Source organism: Panthera pardus, unplaced genomic scaffold (assembly GCF_024362965.1).
Source record: "Panthera pardus isolate Hobbes unplaced genomic scaffold, ASM2436296v1 HiC_scaffold_3, whole genome shotgun sequence".
NCBI classification, from domain to species: Eukaryota; Metazoa; Chordata; class Mammalia; order Carnivora; family Felidae; genus Panthera; species Panthera pardus.
This window is the reverse complement of record NW_026526876.1, coordinates 31,431,612-31,455,217: the sequence shown is the minus strand read 5'-3', so window position 1 is coordinate 31,455,217 and position 23,606 is coordinate 31,431,612. Positions and strand designations below refer to the sequence as shown.

At 35.8% G+C, this 23,606-nt stretch overlaps 1 protein-coding gene across 10 annotated transcripts in view; it reads right to left on the bottom strand.

Moving 5' to 3' along the window:
* GPATCH8 (G-patch domain containing 8) overlaps positions 1-23,606 on the bottom strand; it is a 101,350-nt gene that overhangs the window by 55,091 nt on the left and 22,653 nt on the right. For 2 of the 10 annotated variants that reach the window (XM_019434765.2, XM_019434764.2), the window contains exons 2-4: positions 20,212-20,286; positions 19,167-19,201; positions 11,758-11,830 (exon numbers count right to left, since the gene is read on the bottom strand). Coding sequence is in view for 2 of the 10 variants with exons in the window: in XM_019434758.2 (XP_019290303.1) it covers positions 11,758-11,830; positions 20,212-20,286 (148 nt within the window). In the remaining 8 variants the exon portion in view is untranslated. Of the gene's footprint in view, positions 1-11,757; positions 11,831-14,155; positions 14,174-19,166; positions 19,202-20,211; positions 20,287-23,606 lie in introns of those variants that run through there. The other 8 variants (XM_019434762.2, XM_019434760.2, XM_019434758.2 and 5 more) reach the window with 6 other exon arrangements.

Here is a 23,606-nt window from a genome sequence, read left to right as displayed (position 1 = left end):
CTTGGGTAAAGCATGGCTCAGAATGTGAATTTTCTCATCTGAAACACAGGAACAATATCTACCTCAAAGAGCATTTAAATTAGAGAATCCATATGCAAGCACTCATTGAACACTTAATAAAATGCTAGTAGCTATTATAAAGGAGTATCACTAAACCCAGTGAACAAGGGCTTGCTAGTCAGATGCATGCATGAACTAACTGTACACTGTGCTTCTTGGTTGATGTTTTATCATCCTTCATACCCACATCTTCTTCATTGCTATCACTCTAAGTCCTCATCATCTTATACCGTGACAACTTTCTAAATGGTCTTCCATTCATCTTCAGACATATCATGAACATTCTAGTACTTAAATTCCACCACAAATATCCTGGCTGGTATACTGGGAAGAAAATTAGATCATAAATCAGAGAATTGGGGCTGGGTTTCAGCACTATTACAAAGACATTTTAGAACCCTAAGCCTAAATTCCTCCATCTGTAAAATGAAAATTATCTTTAATATCTCTTTTTGCTATGAAAGTCTCTCCTCTGATCAAAAACTGCCTTTGGTTTACAAAATAAAGTTCTAGATTGGTATAGTATTAAAGCCTCGCATTCAGTGTGGGTAGTTAAGAGCATGGTTTTAGAGTGTGAAAAACCAAGGTTTGAATTCTGATACTGTTGTTTACTGGTTGCTTATTCTTGGGCAACTTACTAAGCTTCTCTAAGCCTCAGTTTCTCCTCCTGCACACTGAAAATAACAATAATTATTTCACGGACTTGTAAGAATTAACTATTTAAGTGCTTGGCACATGGTAAACACTCAATAAGTATTTGCTTTGTGCCTATTCAAACCACTTTCCTATCACTGCCTTCTACTTATGGTTTCCAAACTGCTTCTGGAGACCCAGGACTCTGCTTCAACCAAAACAACTGTGTCATCCACCCCCCCCCCCTTTTATCCTTTCAAAGTTTATTTATATAGGGGTGGGGCGGGGGGAAGGGGCAGGGACAGAGGGAAAGAGAGAATCCCAAGCAGACTCCACACTGTCAGTGAAGAGCCTGACTGGGGCTTGAGCTCACAAACCGTGAGATCAGGACCTGAGCTGAAGTCTGACCCTTAACTGACTGAGCCACCCAGGTGACCCCTGCCTTTATATATTAAGGTTCAACATCAAAAAAATACGTGGAGAGGTTCTTCTTTAAAAGAAAAAAAAAAAAGTAAAAAATCCACTGCTCTGTGGGCATTCTCTACTCCAACCAGTCATGCCTACACTTGGCCAACTGTAATCACCTTGTGTACACAAGTATTTCCTATCTTTAGTAATATCCATTCCTCCTTCCTCAAGACTTCACAGTGAAATCTTCCCTAGTCATTCCTTCTTCTGAGGACTTACAGCATTTACTCTTTAAGATTTCCCGCATTTAACTCCGAAAATAAACAGCAAACTCTAGGAGTAAGGGTAGTGTCTTTATAATATTATATACATTCATTATATGGTTTCTTGAACAAAGTATTCAATAACGTGCAAATAATTCCATGTAATCCTTCACCAGTTCCTCTTTTAAAGTAATCTTCCTTTAAAAAAAAAAAAAAAAAGTAATCTTCCTTGGGGTGCTGGATGGCTCAGTTGGTTAAGCTTCAGGTTTGGCTCAGGTCATGATCTTGCAGTACGCAAGTTCAAGCCCTGTGTCGGGCTCTGTGCTGACAGCTCAGAGTCTGGAGCCTGCTTTGGATTTTGTGTGTCTCCCTCTCTCTGCCCCTCTCCCACTCATGCTCTCTCTCTCTCAAAAATGAATTTTTTTTTTACATTAAAAAAAAGTAAAAGTAATCTTCCTTGATAATGTCCAACCTGCTTCTGTAACTGGTTCACTCTATCTTTTCATAGTTTTAAAAAAAAAAAAAAAGGGACGCGAATGATAAAATAGGACTTCTGTAACTTATCTGTTCCAAATATTCATTTGAAAAACTTGCCACTTTTCTCCTGTTATTTTGCCACAAACTTAACATATATTTAATGTCTTATGACATATCTTTTAAATGTGACAATCTCTATATTGAGACAAATAGTCTATACAGCAACTGAGCTCATGATCTCCTCTTCTCTCCCTAATCCCTCTTCCTTTTTAGTCTAGCCTTAAAACCCAGACCTCTTATTGCAGACTGCCAATTCCAATTTTATTTACTGAATGGGCTTCCTCTTTTGTTTATATTAATGAAATTTCATTCAGAAGGTCATAGGTTCTATAGAATCTGTATCTTACTAAATGTGATACATGAACTACTAAAAATTATGCTTGCTTTTGGCAACTGTGTAAAGATTGAGAAGATCATTTAATTAGCAGGAAAAAGAGGTAATTCAGCTACAGGCTCCTTCAGCTAGACCCACTTCAAGTATGACAATCCATACCTTTGTGATATGGGGGAGCTACATGTCTGTCCTCCCCCAACTACTCTTATTTTCAGTTATCAGCTTTTTCTGAGAAAGGCAAAGGTATACATAAAAAACCACTGATTTCAAAGTTGTGCTTATACTTGAATGGCAGAAACTCTGTAGCTGTATGCCCTTTCTAAAACTGTTTCTTCATTTATGAAATGAGTACACTAATACCTATATCATTAAGTGCAACATACAAAACATTTAGATTCTATATCAGTATTCTGCATATAATGTGTACTCAATGTAATTTCCTTTTCCTAAAGGAAAATAAATTTCAAAAGTAAACTAACGTAGAAAGATAGCAACTTAGATTTTACAAAGACCCTATCCATAAAATTTACCTATATCATTACAATATTAAAGGAAAATTTATGGAGGCGCCTGGCTGGCTCAGTCAGAAGAGCACATGACTCTTGATCTCAGGGTCATGAGTTCGAGCCCCACGTTGGGGGTACAGTTTACTTAAAATATAAAATAAAGGAAAACTCATTTTTCTCAATCAAAGAATGATTTTTCTTAGGAAGTTAGTGAAGTTTTAAAAGGTCAACATTCTGGGGCACCTCGGTGGCTCCATCAGTCAAGCATCTGACTCCTGGTTTTTGCTCAGATCATGATCTCACTGTTAATGGGATCAAGCCTCACATCAAGCTCCTTGCAAATTGTGCAGAGCCTGTTTGGAATTCTCTCTCTCTGCCCCCACAATAAATAAATAAACACTAAAAAAAAATAAATAAAGATCAACATTCTAATTTAACAATAAAGTCTAAATTATAACACTACATATTTCTGTTGTATTCAATCCAAGTCTAGTTTTCCTTCAGTCATAAAAGTAGTAATAACACTGTTATTACTAGGTAATATAGGCCCTACCCAACTATATTCATCATTTATTTGCTAACCGAAACTGCAAGCCAAAGGGGATGGCTGGCACATATATATAAAACCAAAGAAACACACCCTGCTCTACTCTGCTTTAATTCCGCCTACTCTTTTTCGAAATAATTTTCTGTATTTTTAAATAGCAATGTAAGTATACTGTATCAAATTTTAAAAGAATATAGTAAAAAGCCAAGCACCTGGGTGGCTCAGTCAGCTAAGCATCTGACTTCAGCTCAGGTCATGATCTCGTGGTTTGTGGGTTCGAGCCCCGTGTCAGGCTCTGTGCTGACAGCTCAGAGCCTGGAGCCTGCTTCTGCTCTGGATTCTGTGTCTCCCTCTTTCTCTGCCCCTCTCCCACTTGCACTGTCTGTCTCTCTCTCTCTCTCTCTCTCTGTCTCTCTCTCAAAAATAAACATTGAAAAAAAAAGAGAGAATACAGTGAAAAGTAACTCAGTTTCCCTTCAGAATCTACCTTTACAAGGATTTTTTTCTGCATAGTCAAGCAAATACGAATAAATATATAGGCATATCCCAGAGTGTGCCCATTTAAAGTTTCACAGTGGAATACCTTAGTTCATGGATGGATCTTGACACAATATTTTTCAATCAAAGGTTTTACAAAGTAATATGTTTATATTTCATTCTCAAAAATCTAATTCAATATTTTTAAGAAAAAGACACATGAGAAATCTAGAAATACATTCCATATATACTAGAACTTTGGAGAAGCTTCTTACATATCAACAAAAGAGACAGACATGTTCCTACACAGAAAGCAACTGTTTGTTAACAACCATATTAATTATTTTGTAATAAAAAAGAAATGTGTAAGTATTTTATATCCCAACAACTTTCTTTTAATTCACAGATAGGCAGCTGTGTTTTTGAAAATTGGTTAGGGGTTGACGTGTAACTCATTTTAAATAATGTAAATAGGTGCTCAAGTAAAGCTTTCAAACAGATCATCTGATTTGGGGAACAAAATACTGATTTTAAGCAGGAGGCATGTATCTATTGGTTTATATATGCACACACATATACACACACACACATGTATATATGTATAAGTATGTATATAACACTATATATATCTATGTATATAACACAAATGATAGTTTTAACATACAGCACACAGTTCTGTACCTTTTCTACTTAAGGTACCATGGAAATTGTTCTACACATACTGAATACATACTAATGTACTTCAATCATTTTAAAGCTGCATGGTTTCCCTTTATACAATTTCAGTGGTCTATTTCTTCAAATCCAAAATGGTCATTAACCATTAAACACATTTTATGTGCCACAAAAAAATTTAAAAGCTTCCAATTATAACTATAATGCCATTAAGAAGATGCATCTAATTTTATCTTTATTAAAATATGCAAAAAATGTCTTGGAATCAATACAATATGGCCAACCGTTTCCAATCTTTTTTTTTTTTTTTTAATTTTTTTTTAACGTTTATTTATTTTTGAGACAGAGAGAGACAGAGCATGAACAGGGGAGGGGCAGAGAGAGAGGGAGACACAGAATCGGAAGTAGGCTCCAGGCTCTGAGCCATCAGCGCAGAGCCTGACGCGGGGCTCGAACTCACAGACCGTGAGATCGTGACCTGAGCTGAAGTCGGACGCTTAACCGACTGAGCCACCCAGGCGCCCCCCGTTTCCAATCTTAAATTATCGTGAAATAATATAAAAATCTCAATCATAAATTAGTTTGTGCATTTCAAAGAGTAACGAAGAACAGAAAATTAGAATTGCTGGCCCCAAGGAAACATGCATTTTAATCTTAAAGTTTTTCTCTGCAGTGGTTTACCAATTTATATTGTCATTGGCTATGATGCAAATACCTGTTTTCCCAAAATATGACCAGGCTAATTTTTTTTAACCTTTCCAAAGCAAAAGTGAAAAACTGTATTTGTGGTTATAAATGCATATTTCTAAAAATACATAGATGAATAATTAGATAAAGAATATTTCTATTATAAGAAGGACTGAAAATATTTTCATACGCTTAAAGGTCATTTGCATTATTTTTCTATAAACAGTGTTCATATCATGTCCCCTTTTCTCTTTAGGTAGTAAGTTCTTTTAGGTAATAAACACATGAAGGAAATTTTTCCTTTGTCTATAAGGAGATATTGCAAATATTTCCCCCAGTTTGTTACTTGTTTTTTCTTTTTTATTTGCAATGAAATAGTAAAATGTATCCTTTTTAAAGACTTCTGGGCTTGCAGTTAAATCTAGAAAAGATGTTCTCATTCCAACATTATTTCTTTTTTTAATTTTTTAAGTTTATTTATTTATTTTGAGAGGGGCAGAGACAGCATGAGTGGAGGAAGGGCAGCTAGAGAGGGAGAGAGGGAATCCCAAGCAGGCTCTTTGCTGCCAGCACAGAGCTCAACGTGGGGCTCGAACCCACAAAGCCATGAGATCATGACCTGAGCCGAAACCAAAAGTTGAACACTTAACCAACTGAGCCACCCAGGCACCCCTATTATTATTATTTTTAAGTAGGCTCGATGCCCAGCACAGAGCTCAACACATAGCTTGAACTCATGACCCTGAGATCAAGACGTGAGCTGAGATCAAGAATCAGACGTTTAACCGAGTGAGCCACCCAGGCGCCCCATCAACATTATTTTTAAAATAATAATTATCTCATTGCTCACCCTAGTGATCTTAAGATTTTTTTAACATTTAAATATTTTATTCACCTGGAATATATGTTGGGGTAAGAAATGACAGTGTGGATCCAACCTTTTGTTTCTGAGTTGCTATCCAGTTTTCCCAATGCCACAGTTTAGTGATTGGGACTGTTAGGTATTGTAAATTAGGCTCAGAAGTGGCAAAAACTAAAGACCTCAGAATCATTGAAAAATACACGAAAATTAGGGGTTTAGGGACCCTAAAATGCACACAGCATTAAAAACACAGATCAAGGAGTCAGTTATCTAGCACAGAGTGAGCACATATAAGAACCATATTGTAAATTCTGGGAAATAGCAACAAGACAGGGCTTCTGAATTTATGGTTTTTATGACATTTAGGTTTATTAAGACCTAAAGGTGGGTGCCTGGTTGACTCAGTCGATGGAGCTTGTGACTCTTGATCTCAGGGTTGTGAGTTTGAGCCCCACGTTGGGTAGACAGATTACTTAAAAATAAAGTCTGCTGGACGGATTAAGTGTCTGACTCGGCTCAGGTCATGACCTCACAGTTCATGGGTTCAAGCTCTGCAGCGGGCTCTGTGCTGGCAGTTCAGAGTCTGCTTGAGATTCTCTCTGTCTCCTTCTCTCTTTGCCCCTCCCCCACTGTGCTCTCTCCCCCCAAAATAAATAAACTTAAAAAAAATCATCTTTACAAAAATTAACAGGGGCGCCTGGGTGGCTCAGTTGGTTAAGTGTCCAACTTCAGCTCTGGTCTGTGAGTTCGAGCCCCGCGCCAGGCTCTGTGCTGACAGCTCAGAGCCCAGAGCCTGCTTCAGATTCTGTGTCTGCCTCTCTCTCTCTGCCTCTCCCCCACTGACGCTCTGTCTCTCAAAAATGAATAAACGTTAAAAAGTAAAAATAATAATAAACTTTAAAAAAAAAAGGAAAAAGACCTAAAGATGGATTATCTCCAATTTAGTTAAAATATCTAAAAATACACAAGAGATATTAATAGCAATGAGCATTTATACAGCATTTTATAGTTTTTATAAAGTGACTTCACTTAATTTACTTCATCCCCATTAACTGTGAGAAAATGAGCAGAGATTTTAATTCCCATTTATTGGACCAAAAAAAAAAATTCAGTGATGGTAACTTGTCCCTTTACTTAAAGTTAGTGGCAGAGCCAAACTCTTATCTGTATCTTATATTTCTATTTATTTATTTATTTATTTATTTTTATTTTTATTTTTTTTTTTTAACGTTTATTTATTTTTTGAGACAGAGAGAGACAGAGCATGAACAGGGGAGGGGCAGAGAGAGAGAGGGAGACACAGAATCAAAAGCAGGCTCCAGGCTCTGAGCCATCAGCCCAGAGCCCGACATGGGGCCCGAACCCACGGACCGCGAGATCATGACCTGAGCTGAAGTCGGACGCTTAACCGACTGAGCCACCCAGGCGCCCCTGTATCTTATATTTCTAAATGCTGCTCACACCTCCTTCACATCCTACACCAAGTACTTTTACAAAAAAACTAGACAAAAATCCCTACCTTCGAGGAACTTGGAGTGATTTGTCAATTATATATTCAGATTGATCACATACTTAATTCTAAGTATGGAAAGAATACATAAAAGTATAAAACGTAGACCCTTGCTTCAAGAAATCTTCAAAGGTCTACAGCAGTTTAAAAAAGCAAGACTTGGGATACTTGGATAGCTCAGTCAGTTAAGCGCCCAACTTTTGATTTTGGCTCAGGTCATGATCTCACGGTTAGGGAGTTCAAGCCCCACCTTGGGCTCCATGCTGACAGTGTAGAGCCTGCAAGTCTTGGGGAACAGGACAATGTCTTACCTACTTTGTCCATGGTTTGCTATGCTTATTTACAGCCTCAATAGCTCAGTAAATATTTGTTGGATGTCTGTTATTGATTGAATCTTCGAGACAGGGTGAGAGATGAAAGAGTATCAGACCCCATCCATTTTTCCCACAGGCTGAACTTTTGTTTATGATTTAAAAAAAAAAAAAAAAAAAAAAAGGGCAGCGAAACCATCAAAAAGCACCTAGACAATGTAACAAAGTTTAGGTACTCCACTTCTAGGCTACACCTACTGACTAAACATTTCACGGCAAAATAAAGATTTTGAACTACATTTCATTTCAAAGCTGCCACAGGGAACCTGGGTGGCTCAGTTGGTTACACATCCAACTCTTGATCTCGGCTGGGATCGTGATCTCACAGTTCACGGGATCAAGCCCGTGTCAGGGTCCACAATGACAGAGCAGAGCCTGCTTGGGATTCTCTCTCTTCCTCTTTCTCTGCCCCTCCCCCACTTGTGCTTACTCTCTCTCTCTCAAAATAAAATAAAACCTAAACAAAAAAAAGAAAAGCTGCTAGAAGGTTATAAAACAATTTCAAGAACCAAATCTAATCCAACTTCCACAAAATACAACTATCATTCACTGTTGCTTTATTCCAATTTAAATACATCCTCTGCCCCTATAATAAGCAATGCTCCATAATATCTCTCATCAAGAGGTCTTTGTATTGTTCCCTTCAGACACCTTATCAACATATCTTTTCCACCTTAAGTCTTTTTTTTGTTTTTAACAATTTTTTTAATGTTTTCTTAAATTTATTTTTGGGAGAGAGAGGGGCAGAGAGAAAAAGAGAGGTAGACACAGAATCCAAAGGAGGCTCCATGCTCTGAGCCGTCCACGCAGAGCCTGACGTGGCACTCGAACCCACAAACCACGAGACCATGACCTGACCCGAAGTCGGACGCTCAACTGACTGAGCCACCCAGGCAACCCTAAGTCTTTTTTTTTTTTTTTCTAAACCACTAGCAATCACTTATCTGCCATACACAATAAAAGTCCTTTTTAAAGTTCTTTTCTAACTTTTGAAATATTTTATTTATTATTTTTTTTTAATTTTTTTTTTTCAACGTTTTTTATTTATTTTTGGGACAGAGAGAGACAGAGCATGAACGGGGGAGGGGCAGAGAGAGAGGGAGACACAGAATCTGAAGCAGGCTCCAGGCTCCGAGCCATCAGCCCAGAGCCTGACGCGGGGCTCGAACTCACGGACCGCGAGATCGTGACCTGGCTGAAGTCGGACGCTTAACCGACTGCGCCACCCAGGCGCCCCTGAAATATTTTAATACTAAGGGAGAATAAATGGTAATAATAAATAAAATTCAAGTACAAAAATAAACCCAGTTTACAAAGTACAATTTTCTATCCTGCCACAGATAATCTCATTCTAGAGTCAGCATACCCTATTCCCCAATCTATATAGTAACAAGATAGTTGCACTGTAGCCTCCAAGGACTGACATTCTTTGTAAAAACCTTGGATGGGTTGAAATCATTTATAAACGTTAAAAAAATCTAAAGAGATGAGGCTTAAATTTTAGTGGATGGTTGCATGTTAAAGATGTTAGAGCCCTAAAAGCAAATAAAAAGGAGAACTGAAAGGATTTACAAAGCTATGAGCCCAGAAATTACATGCAGTGACTAGTCTATAAAATACTAAAAAGGCATTTTCATTTTCATCAGATCACAAGGACTTTCTTCAGTGGTTATCTATAGCAAAGGTTTGGTACAATGAAAACAATCTGTCATGAATGACCTCAACATGCCATAAATGTAGCTACATTCTAGGTCAGATCATGTGGGTATTACAGAAAGAACTATGCAAGAGAAACATGCACACTGATGAATCTAACACTAAAAAAAATAAAGAGCCATTGACAAGACAATTAAACTTGGCCTTTAATGTTGGCAACAGAATAAGGTTCCATTCTTTTCAAGAGTAAAGATACTGTACCAGCCATTCAAAACAGATGGGCCTTACACAACAATGTGGATTTAGTTAACACTACTAAACTGTTCACTTAAAATGGTTAAGATGGTAATTTTATGTTATGTGTTTTCTATCACCATTGAAAAGAAAAAAAGGGATGGGCTTCAAATTCCCCTTATATTTTAGATGAATAAAGGACTTATGAGTTATTGAATGCTTATTATATGTCTGCAACCACGGAGATGGAGTTAAAATATGGATAAAACCTAATTCCTCTTTTCAAAGAGCTCAAAGATAAAAACAGAACCAAAATTCTAAGTATTCTTAAAATAAAATTAAATTTTTCCATCACCCTAAAACAAGTGAGTATCCAATTACTTCTCCTTTCTTAAAGCCACTCTTCCTCACTCTTCCTCTGCTAGGTGTACTTTAATACTCTGATGCTTACAAATGAAAAATTCTGGGATTCAAACAGATTTGCTAGCTCCTATGAAATGCCCCCAAATTCTACTCCCTTGTGTGCCTGAACAAAAAAAAGAATCAACAATGCTCCTGGGAATCTCTGAATAGGAGGGTAAATATAATAGAGAAAGATCAAATGCAGTCTTGAGACCATCCTCTGAGCAATCACCTGCATTCAATTCCACCCCACACTCACAACTACATAACCTACTGGGGCAAATTTTATCCTTTCAGTCCTGATTATCCGTACCCTTCTTCTGGACTCTTACAAATCCATGGGTTACACCATACAAATAAATGGCTCTTAATTATAGACAGCTCTTTGTAATCAACTGCAATGAGTTCCTGTGCCACCAGAAAACAAGTTTAAAGATAATCAAATCTTTTTCCTACCCCCCAAAATAGGTTAGTGCTTATTAATAAATACTAATTTGAAATATATTTATTAAGCATCTCCTTTGTGTCACCACTAAATAGAACTTGTAGAATTATCATTTAAAAAGCAAACGTCTTTAAAGACTAGAACATTCTGCTTAACGCCCTGACCTATCCCCTTTAACACGCACACTGGAATTGGCTAGATTCCCATTCCCATTGTGGAAATCTATTTCCAAAAATCAAAGAATCAGTCAACAGAAGCACACCTCTCCCCCAAAGATCCTCTTATATGAGACCCTCCGTGACCAGAAGTAGAAGTGCAATGATTTCCATCATTTCTGAGGCAGTGTTCACAGAACACTACCAAGAATAGTAAGTAGCTCTCAAACATGAGGGAGCTAAAAGGTAAATGAAGCTGGGTTTCCAACTAGCAAGAACTCAAAAGCAGAAATATTAGTATTTTTGTTTTTACCGGAATGATTTAAGAAAAATGAACGCAATGGAAACAAAACCATATATTTTCCAGAGCCTCAAAAGCAGAAATATTAGTATTTTGTTTTTACCCAAATGATTACTATAGTTAAAAGAAAAATGAATGCAATGGAAACTTCAAGCCATATATTTTCCAGAGCCTAATATGAACCTGAGAAATGACCTCTCTGCTCAGAGAGCCCTAGGAAACAATCCTCTGCTTTCATCTTACATTTCATATGGGTTAATTCTTCTCTCTCCTACTACATGGGTTCTGACCATAGAGGAAAAGAGCCAGGGCAATCACCAGCTTCAGGGAGAATTCAGAAGGGCAAAAATTAAATTCTGCCACTGAATGGTTCCCTTTATAATACTGAAGCCACAATACAATATTGCTAAATGACATACCCCCATCAAAAAAAATTAAAACCAATTGAGCCATACACACACAATATGTTTGACCTGAAAGTATTCATGACACAGCAGCTTACTCTTGCAACTTATGATCTTAATAGTGACTTAAAATACAGTTACAGGAAAAATATAGACTATTCTAGGGGAGAAAAGGCAGGGGGGAAAGCCCAAACACTTTTTTCTTAAAAAGATAATATATTCAGGTATAAGATCAAATCAGAAACATTGTTTTCTTTCTTTCTTTCTTTTTGTACATTTAAAAAACTTACCCTGAAGAGATTTTCCCAATCCCTGGCCCAGCTTCCACCCATGTTTCTGGAGTAAGCGATGTCCAATATTATCCTGACAGACAGAACAGAGAGACAAACCAAAAATATTCCAATAATATATTCTTCCCTTCCTAGTGACATTTAAACAGGTGATGAGCAAGAGATAATTCTACATATATGCATGCAAAAAAGTGCTAATAATAGGGTAAATGTGCCCAATAAAAGGGGCATTAATGTAAAAAGAAATGCTGGCCAGTATTTTATATGGGAAGAACATAGGGGTGAGGGTCCTTTCTGATGGTGTGCTGGGCAACTTTTGTACATAACACTTTAAAAAGGAGAAAAAGGGGAAGGGGGAAAAGGGGGAAGAATACATTTATGAAATTTAAAACTAACATTAAAAAGCATAAAGTCAAGGTACTTATACAATCATATCCACCACCTAGACAGCACCACTTGAAGTTTTTTTGTTTTTTTGTTTTAAAGAAAATCTACATTGTGTTTAGTTATTTTGCTTATGTGTCAGGCTTTCATGATACAAAGTAAGTTGTAAGTGTAAGACTGCCCCACCACTAGAAATGAAAACACAATCAGAGCAAAATCCAGGCTAGACTTGATTGGTTTTTTTAATATATATGTATATATATATAAAATATAAATATTTAACTAGCATGCAGCCAATATTAAACTGAAAAAACAGTGAGGTTAGTAAAACAAGAAATTAAATTGATTAAACAGAAAAATAAAATGAGCTCAAGCACAGACTGAGTGATGCATTTCAACATGTAATCTAACAAAAATGCTAAAATGTTAGAATGAAACAGGCCTAGCAATAAGTTAACAGTAAAGAACCATTAGTGCATGTAGGGGGAAAAAACCAATATACATAATGTCTCATCTTCCTAGGAGCACACCAGAAAAGGCATTTCAATGAAAACTGTACATAAAGACACCAGAAACAACAATTAATGTCAGCTTTTAAGGGTTCAAGGTCTTAGAAGTCTCTGCATATCTTTGTCCCATTCGCTTTTTACAAACGTTGTGAAATATGAAGACAAAACTAAAATAACCATTAACTACGTCAGATAAAATGCTGCTATACTCCTCCAAAGAGAAACATTTTAAAATTATAAACACAAAGTGTTCTATATGCATTAAAATGTAATTTACAGTAGTAACCTAGTTATCACCATTTGAAAATAATCTCATTATTTCCTGAAATCAATCTATAAAGCTAAAGCCATAAATCTTATTTAAAACCAAACATCTCCTATTAAACTGCTTTTTATCTTCTAGTTCCATATTCAATGATAAAATGTTCTTTAGAATTATAGAAGAAAACAATTAATTTTACTGTTATCTTTTCTGACAATAAGTTATAAGAGGAAGGTTAAGCCTTCCAACGTTCTGTTTTGAGATGGTGGGGGGACAATTTCCTTCCACAAGTTTATGACAGCAGGCAAACTGGAAAACTCAGCTGAGCAACTGATTATTCACTGATCAGGGCAGAATAAAGATCAGGATACCTTTTTAAAAACAAAAATGAGGCAAACAATAATGGAAAATTTGTTTCTAAAAAAGAAGAGGAAGAAGAAGGAGAGGAGGAGGAGGAGGAAAATAATCTGTCCCTAAAACAAAAGATACTACTGTTTTAAACATATATAGGGGCGCCCAGGTGGCAAAGTCCGTTGAGTGACTCTTGATTTTGGCTCAGGTCATCATGATCCCAGGGTCGTGGGATAGAGCCCTGAATTGGGCTCCATGCTTGGGGTTTTCTCTCCCTCTCTTCCCTCTGCCCCTCTCCCCCACTTGTGCGCGCGCGCTCTCTCTCTCTCTCTAAAATAAATAAATGAAACAAAAGGTCACTAGAAATTACTTTTTCCCAGGAACTGAATTAGAAAATGCCATGGTTATGTATAATCTGAGGCAGTAACTTCCTTATTACTAGACATCACAAAAACTTAAAAACAAATGATAAAGTCTTACTATAAGCAATGTTAGCAGAAAATGAAAAAGAGGACTTTATTATACTATTATGAATATAAACTTACCTGTACATAAAATCCTTACTTTATATCATAACTCTTACATCTGAAGAACTATAGGACACGGATAGCAGAATGACTCTAAGGTTATATAGTTGACTAAATTATCATTTAATCTTTTAATAGGCTAATGTTATAACTCTACTTGGCACAAAGATTTAGGATATTAAACCATGCTGACAAAAATTGTCGCTCCCTTTTTTTATTTAAGAAAATTCAATCTTTGGCTAAGTGGAGATGAGACATTATGCTGACTGTGTTATATTATGAATGCACTAAAATAAACAGACAGATGAAGCAGTATGCTATTTCCAAAAGCAGTGCAAGTGGAGTGAAAGCATTTCCATACGAACCTGGCTTTAAAAACTGGGCTGTCAAAAGAACAGTTAAATGTAACACAAAGTAAGAAACTGTCCAATCACTAATGGTCGTTTTTTTTTTTTTTTGTCTTGTTTTCAATTCACTGCTTGCAATTAATGTATTTATTAAAGAAGAGTGAAAGCATAAGTAAATTCACGAGTCAAGACCAGCTGAGAGATTCAAGAGCAGCGTGTTGTGACTGACAACAGTGAAAGGAAAAGCAAATGTTAAAGGGAGAGGAAGAAAAAAGAAAACTTTAGGATTATACACATTAGCACCACTTTTACAAAACCACTCAAGATAGCTGTCACCTTCTCAAAAAAAAAAAAAAAAAAAAAAAAAGCAAGCTGATACAAAATGGTAGTGGCATTTTTCAAACTTTAGATGAAAGCTGTCCTTTAATTAACTCTACTTTCCTAAGTATGGATAAGGAATGAAATGTCAGGGTCTGTATTAAAATTAATATGCCACTTTATGTCCTTATGATTATAACAAAGGCAACAGAAACAACAGACATACCTCCCAGAACCTCTTCCCCTCACCAACCTCAGAGATTAAGTGAATGACTAATAACAGAAAATCTGGACCTTTCCTATCATTCCAGACTACCTGCTTTTGTAGGAAAAAAGGCAGCTCTGTGACTCTGCAGAAAGGGCTAGTATTCAGTATGGTCCCTTTTCCTACCAAAAAAAGAAAAAAAGTTTTATAAACACTTGTCAAAAATTCAATAGGCTTAGGGATGATGGGTAACACAAGGGAAGGCACACCAAAATACCTCACAACAAAGTACAACAAAGTAGACTTGCCTATCCCTGAAATGATCAAAATATTCACTGAACAGTCACTGTGAAAGAACAAGGGAGTCACTCATAAGCCTGTGAAAATAATAATCTACTCTGTTTGGAGTTGTGATTTTGCAAATTATTCCCATGGATGTTATTTATAACAGTAAATTGGAGTAATTTAAAGCCCAAACAGGTAATCTAGACATTATGAGGGTAACAAGAACTAAATTTACCTCTCAAGTAAATTTACTATTTAACAATTTACTATTTCAGTCACTATAGTCGTAACTAAAAAACCTTTGTTTTTTATTTTAAAATATAATTCAACTTCAAACTTTATATTTTAATTTCGTAGAACCAAAAGTAAGTAATCGAAAAAAACTTTTTAACACTGTCTGGTTTATAACTAATAAATGGGCATGACAATGACAGGCTGTTTATAAATTAAATGCACATGGAAGAACTGCAGGGAAATTCTACCCATCTTACCTACCTACCTACCTACCTACCTACCTACCTACCTATTTAAGTAAACTCTACTCCCAATGTGGGGCTTGAACTCACGACCCCAAGATCAAGATTCTCATGCTCTACCAACAGAGCATGAACAAGCCAGGTGCCCCAAGACAAATACTAATTTTAAATTAATTGATAAAGCAACTAAACTTTGCCCAAAGGAAACAGGCAAACAAACTAGTTTTCCACTTGATTCACAGAGTTCCCACAAGCTATTTGTTACTCTATGTTCTTAAGACCAAAATGGTGGCAGCGTGGCATTTTCTTTGGTTAGGCATGAAGTTCTTTAATTCTGGTCAAACCACAAAGCTGAGCTGAAAACTCAAACTTTTTTACACCTAGATTACCTCAATTGGCCTTTTTTTTTTTTTCCTATTTCTAAACTTAAATATATAATTAAAATGCTACATTTTTACCCTCTGTTCCCTTCTTTTACATGTGTAAGAAAGGAAAATATAATTTTTCAATGGGAAAATCTTTGAAAGCAAGAAATGTAAGTATTATAAACTATCAACATGCTAAAACACAATACCAGAAAAAACAAAAACAACAACAAAAAAAGCCTCATTATTGTTTCAGCCATTCCTCAACATTTTTACTTATTAACTATCAACTAGAAATTTTCCCAAGAAGTTTTCTCTGCTCTATAAAGCTGTATTCTGTCATAGTAACAATGATCATTTTGGCAATAGCACCACCAATCTGTACAATGGGAGCCTGCCAAAACATAGATTAAAATTTACTTTATTGTATGAGGCTGATTCCAGTTTTTATAGCAGGAAATAGAATCTTCTGTCTCCAGAGAAAACTGTATTACAATTATGTCAGTGACTGGATGAATATTAACTCCACAATGAATTTTGTTTTAGTTGACAGCCACATTCAATTTACACCATTTGCCCATTTTCAACAGTGACAAAAATGGTAGGTCTCTTGAGTGGATTGTAAGCTTTGCTGATTGTGTATTAAAGACTCTATAAGCAAAAACCAAATGCTACTAGGTGAACCCATGCAAACAACAAGTTGTAAAAATTCCCGAAACAAAAAATCTATAGCTCACTACAGATGACACAATGAAGACTAGAGAGAAAAGCCATATAGTAATGCTACACCATTCAGCTCCAAGAAGCACATTATTTATAGTGCAGTCCACATATGGTCACTGCTAAATGTCAAATCAGCAGTCTTATAGTTACAGTTTGGAACTAGTGGAGTCCACAGATCTAAACAGATATGCAACATGAACTCAATTATAAATATACTTCTAAATCCCAAGAGAAGCAAAGTAAACATCAGCAACTGGAGTTTGAAAACTTACATTAATTTTTAAAAACCTCTCAGTCAACCTAACAACTATAAAGACAGGATTTTATTCAGGTAGAACAAAGACCAACTAATGGCTGATGGGTAGTTTTACTTCCAACTGCAACAGTGACAACATATTTTACTATGATGTACGTGTTTTGCCTTCTGTATAGCTGTAATCATGCCCCCATCTCACCTCTCATATTGTATGACAAAGGTCATAAAAAACCATATATCATAAATCACACCAAACAGTTCTTCGAACTATGGTGGAATTCTAAAGTGAGCTTTGGCTTTAGACTTAAGTTTTGCTTTCTAAATACTTTATCGTTAAAAAATGTAGAGGATATAATGGCTGCGACCTAAAAAAATCATCAAACAGTAACTTAAAATTCACGTTCTGTAAAGTTGTTTTTCTTTTTGTAATAAGGGAAAACATTAATACTTTCCATCTTCTCTGTAATTCAGATAACCAAGTTGTCTGGCAATTCTTTCATAATTTTCTTAGAACAGTTTTATTTTTGACCAAAAATTTCATTGAAAGATATTTGGTTGACTGAAATAAAGCAGGGGAAATAAAACTTCGCAACAAAGATTATGAAATACTTTACAAATGCTGGATTTTGAGGTGTTTTCAACACTTCCTGACTGAAACTGAAATGTGGATCATCTATCTCACCAACAAGTCTAGGCTTCAGAAGTTTACTAAAGCATAATGCATTATTGAATCTTTGTACTTGAGTCTTTGTATTTCATTCCCCATCTTGCCAGTTTACAACAAATTTACCCTATTACCAAAGGAAAAGACCTTAATCCTATACTCACAATAACCCTTCACACAGGCATATTTCTTGGCACAAACCTGTGCAGAGATTTCCACGGTTACCAGCTGCTGCAGATTACCTTTGTTTAAAAAAAAAAAATGACTAGACCTTTAGCTCCTGCAGTGATCTGTAGACTCCCAAAGCTGCATATTTCCAGCCACTTTTGAGTTGCATGCTGTAGCAAAACAGTCAGCACCTCTCAATAGATATTGCTGCAGAGAAAGATTTTAATTCAGCAGAGACTCTTTCTATGTGTGAAAAGCAATGCCATTTCCCCCTAAGAACAAGAGAGCTCAATATAGCCAGCCAGCGATATAATATATATTTATTTGGTGGGAATTCCTTAGATGATAGGGTTCTTCCCTTTGGAGGGGAGGGGGAGATTGATACCGCACTACCAACTTTCACGCCAATTGTTTTAGCAAAAGTTTCCTTAAAACCTTTAAAAACTTTCAATTTGTTCCCAAGTGATTCATAAGAGAAATAAAATCCTTCCTGTCTTGTGTGTTCCACTTCTACCTAAAGCAATGTAGGCTATGAAGCTCCTCCTCCTATTACCTAAACTACCACAACGCAAATAGTATTTATTTATGTTTCAGGAGTAAATTTTCATTAGAGATATAATTAATATGCATCTCTGAACATACACTTATTTATTAAAAAAAAATTAAATATCCAGTCTGAGCACTATGTCATTCACTATTTTAAGTGGAGAAGATAATACGATTCAATAAATAAGGCATATTATCAATTCCACTCCTACTCTTTGAGATTCCTCAACAGTGATCACTCAGACAGTCTTCTGATAGCATTCTTTCTATGACATATGCTAGAAAAAATCCTGGACAGTGTGAGAGGAAAAATAGCATTAGTCTCACATGCCGAAGGAATGAATTTTCCAAAAACCTTAAAATACAGCCCTAAAATGCTTTAAAAATGTTAAATATTATTTACTTTAGAGCTTTTTAAAAATCTTTTGAGTATAGTAATAATGAATACTAAGCTGCAAATTTAGTCTAATTAAATTCCCTACTACTGTTGAATCAGAGTACCCACAGATTTACAGCTTATTTAAGAATATTAATCATGTACCTTGTAGATATGGTACTTGGGTCTTGCTTCTGACAACTATCTGTTCTTAAACTATGACCCAAAGAGACATTTAAATAAAATGAAAAAATTAAATTATTTTTCAAGTACAAAATGCTAGCTTAGCCAGCCTACAGACTTCATTATAAAATTCTGCCTTGTGGTAATTCCCAAGATGACACAGAACAAGGCACAAACTTCAGTGATTTTCACCTTAGCAATGTGGGCTTGGCATTTTATCCTCAAGTCAAAATACAAGATTGGGCTTTCAGCTCAAGATCAGATGTGAATTCTCCCTCTGCAGCATTATCACATGCGTCATCAATTACTGCCATGCCTAAGTCTAGCATCATGCCAGCACATTAAGACAGAAGGTACTATATGCAGTGTTCACTGGACCAGAAGAACAGAAATAAGAAGGGGAGGTGGGGGAGAAAGAAACCCTAGAGAAGAAATTAAAAAAAGGCAGACCGTGCAATACAAACCAGATCATGGCTGCTTAGCTAATATGGGCCAACTGCTGTGGAAGAAAAATGTCGAACACCCCAAGTTGTGTAAATTTCTGTAAACATCTAAACACACACACAAACACACACACAACACCAACCTAATTAGGAACATAAATATATGTTGATCCTTTACTATGTTATAGTTTTGAAAATAAAAGCTGAAGTTAAAATGTCTGTGCTCTCTAAACTGTCTTATTTTCCTGAGGGAGGAGAAGAAGCTAGTGTTTCTTAAAGAAGAAGGGAGATGTCTTCACTGCTATTAAGATTAAGACTTCCTCTTCGATCATTTTCACTCAAGTTTACCAATAACTCACTGAGACCCTAATTAAATATGTATACTTAAGCACAAATATTAAATACTGACAATACTGACAAGTTTAGACATTTTAACAATGCACTGTGTAATTTAAAAATAAAGAGCTTTTCAAAATGAAAATGATGTTCAAAAATTAAGATTTTTTAAAAAAATTAAAAGCCAGGAAAATAAATCTCCTTGTTCTATTGACTTATATCAATATCCAAAACTAAGTCATGTAAAGGGATAGAAAGAATCAGCTTTTCACAAAAACCAGACATCTCTTAAGCTACCAAATTTATCATGTTTCGTAAGTGTCTGGTAAATATATTAGTCCTTAACTATTCCTAATGGAACATTTCACACGTAATTGTGCTGCCAAGGAAAGGTGTAGCTTTTAAAGGATCAAAATACATTTTACTCCTTTATTCAATTTACAAAAACACTAAACTTTAACTCGCTATCTTTAACAGAATATCAGTATGGGCCAAAATGAAATTTTCCATCAAATTCTAAGTGGTTTCTAGATCTTTCAGACTGATTTCCCAAAATATTAAATATTAGATAACATCCCAAATTCTATTTGATTACTGTAGGGCATGCAAGAAAACAGCTCTAAACTGTACTATAACTTATTAATAAGTTTAAATTCATTCACATCAAGTGTCACACGAACACTACCTAACTAACTATGACCCAAAATTAAGCACTGATCTATAGGCTTACCGATTCTATAGGCTTGTCAAGTGATGCTTGTTCAATTTCCAAATGTCCTTCTTCATACTGATCAAAGTGATTACCCTGAAAAGACAAGACTACAGTTATTTTTCAAAAGTAATAAATGCCAAAATATGAATAATCTAATCCAGCTAGGGGTTATTTTTAACTTTTTATTCTTTTTCAGTAGACAATCAAAACTGTGCCACAATTTCAGACTTTTCTAAATCTATAAAAAAAACCAATTTATTAGAAGTCTAGGCCCAGTAATAGGAATTCTCCCTTTGATAAACATTGAAATTGCTAACTAAAATACTATCAACCATTTGGGATTATCAACTCCTTATCTGACTGATGATATCATGGAGACTCCAGAATCTTAAAAATGCCTGGGTGGCTCAGTGGGTTGAGTGTCACTCTTGGTTTTGGCTCAGGTCATGATCTCACTGTTTGTGAGTTGAGCCCCACGTCGGGCTCTGTACTGACAGTGTAGAGCTTGCCTGGGATTCTCTGTCTCTGCCCCTCCTGTGCATGCTCTCTCTCTCTCAAAATAAATATATAAACAAACAAAAAAAAGCCATGTTTTTTAGCTTTTCATAAACAATCTTGCACTGAAGAAGATAAATCATAATAATAGAAGAATGCAAATAAAAATCTGTTATAATACTATTCAATGTTGGTAACATTGCTTTTAAATTAAAACTGCTAAAACATTGGACTTTAAATCAAGTTGCTAACTCCCAAGTTTCAAAGAATCTAAAAACACAATCTCTTGACACAGTATTCTAAATACAGCTATTCCTCAAATGATCTGCCAAGAGAGATAAACATGTCTGTATAATGCCATATTTGACCATAAGTAAGCAGTCACTGCAACTAGAGTAAGTCAAAATAGTTCAACTGAGGATAGGAGGAGACAACTAGGAAGTTCTCTCTAATCATGGTTTTCTCTGATCTCCCTACTCTATTAGCAAATAATAGCTCATAATTTGGCTTTAAAACAGAATACCAACTTTCTGGTTCCCTTTATGTTACAAAATAGAGGGCGTGATGATTTGTAAGTCCTGAACTGACCTAAATCAAAAGAGGAAAGACTTCAGTCTAGCCTATGTTAATCCAATGTGTGGAGTGGTAGGACAACTTGAATGTTAACAAAAAGTTATTTTACCTTTTCAAGGTAAAATTTTACTTGAATAAATCTTAACCATAGAGATCCTAAACATATAATTTGCCACACTGTATCAAAACTACTAGGTTACTTATTTCCTTCATCAGACTGTAAAGTCCTTAAGAACAAGAACTAAATATTGTTTACCTCTTACAACCCTAAAACTTAACTCGGTGGCTAAACATTAGAGAACAATTAGGTGCTAAAATTGTGTGGTAGTGATGAAAAAGTTCTGGAATTAGACAGTGGTGGTGATAATGGTTGTACAACACTGTTAATATACTTAATGCCATTGAACTGTATACTTTAAAATAATTAAAATGGTAACTTGTACGTTGTATGTATCTTAGCACAATAAAAATGATAAAAATAAAATTGTGTAGTACAGTATATCCAAAAGAAGAAAGGAGTAACAGGACAGGAATAGGTTTTCCAAAGACAAAAAGCAAATCTTAAAAATGGAGGAGCAGGCATTCCAAGAATGAGGAAAAGCAGAGGTGCCAGGGTGGCTCAGTCAGTTAAGCATCTGACTTGGTTTTGGCTCAGGTCATGACCTCACAGTTTTGTGGGTTCAAGCCCCACATTGGGGCCTGCGCTAATAGCACAGAACCTCCTTGGGATTCTCTCTCTCCCCCACCTCTCTGCACCTCCCACATTGGCACTGTCTCTATCTCTGTCAAAAAATAAATAAAACTTTTTTTAAAAATGAGGAAAAGCAATCATCAACAAATACTAAAAATGAAAAATAGGTACAATCTCTGAAAGTCTCTCTTAATCTCCAATATTTTGTCCAACAATCTCTTTAACATTTGCCTCTTATTTTAACTTCTAAAGCAACATTTAAAAGTTTAGAAACAATCACTTAATTGTTTCTACCACTACCACTATTGGTGTTAATACCAACAATAACTGGATACTATTTTGAAAGTAAATCTTTAGAGTATTAAACTTAGGACAACCATGTTTGTTTGTTTGCTTGATTTACTTATTTTTGAGAGGGCACGAAGGGGCAGAGAGAGAAAAAGAGAGGATCCCAAGCAAGCTCTACGCTGTCATTGCAGAACCCGACACGGGGCTCAAACTCACAACTCTGAAATCAAGACCTGAGCCAAGATCAAGAGTCAGACGCTCAAGTGACTAAGCCACCCAGGTGCCCCATGCTTTACAAATTGCTAAAACTAGCCGCCTAAGTTGTCAAATCATTCTGGATCTATCACACACAATACAAAACAGGATTAATAATATAGTTTGAGTCCAGAAAAAGACCCATATATTTATGAATAACTGATCTTCAACAAAGATGCAAAGACAATTCAATAGAGAAATAATAGCATTTTCAATAAATGGCATAGAATTCGGTATCCATATGCAAAAAAAAAAAGAAAGAAAGAAAAGAAATGAGCCTCAATCCATACTGCACACAATAAAAATTTTTTAAAAAATGTATCGCAGACCTAAATATAAAACCTAAAATTACAAGCTTTTCTAGAAGGAAATACATAGAAGAAAATCTTTGTAACCTTGGGCTAGACAAAGCTTTCTTAAGCTACACTGCCAAAAGCACAATCTATAAAAGAAAAAAAATGAAGAACTGGGCTGCAAGGTGCCTGGGTGGTTCAGTCAGTTAAGTGTCCAACTTTTGATCTCAGCTCAGGTCTTGCCCTCAAGGTTGTGAGTTCAAGCCCCCCAAGTGGGCTCCACACTGGGCACACAGCCTACACTTATTAAAACAAACAAACAAACAAACAAACAAACAAACAACCTGGGCTGGGAGAAAGTATTCACAACTCTCATATCTCATAAAGGATTTGTATTTCTAAAATATACAATAAACTTTCTAAACACAGTAATAAGAAAACCCAATTTTTCAAGTGGGCAAAGATTTAACAGACTTCACCAAAGATGATACATAGATGGCAAGTAAACACTCAACATCATTACTAAGGAAATACAAACTAAAACCACAAGATAATACCACTACACATCTATTAAAATAGCTTTTTTTTTTTTTTAAGTTTATTTATTTATTTTGAGAGAAAGAGAGAACACAAGCTGGGGAGGGACAGAGAGGAGAGACAGAATCCCAAGCAGGCTCCGCGCCATCAGTGCAGAGCCCGACATGGGGCTCAGACTCACAAACTGTGAGATCATGACCTGAGCTGAGATCAAGAATAAGACACTGAAGCAACTGCACCATGCAGTTGCCCCTCTATTAAAACAGCTTAAAACAACAACA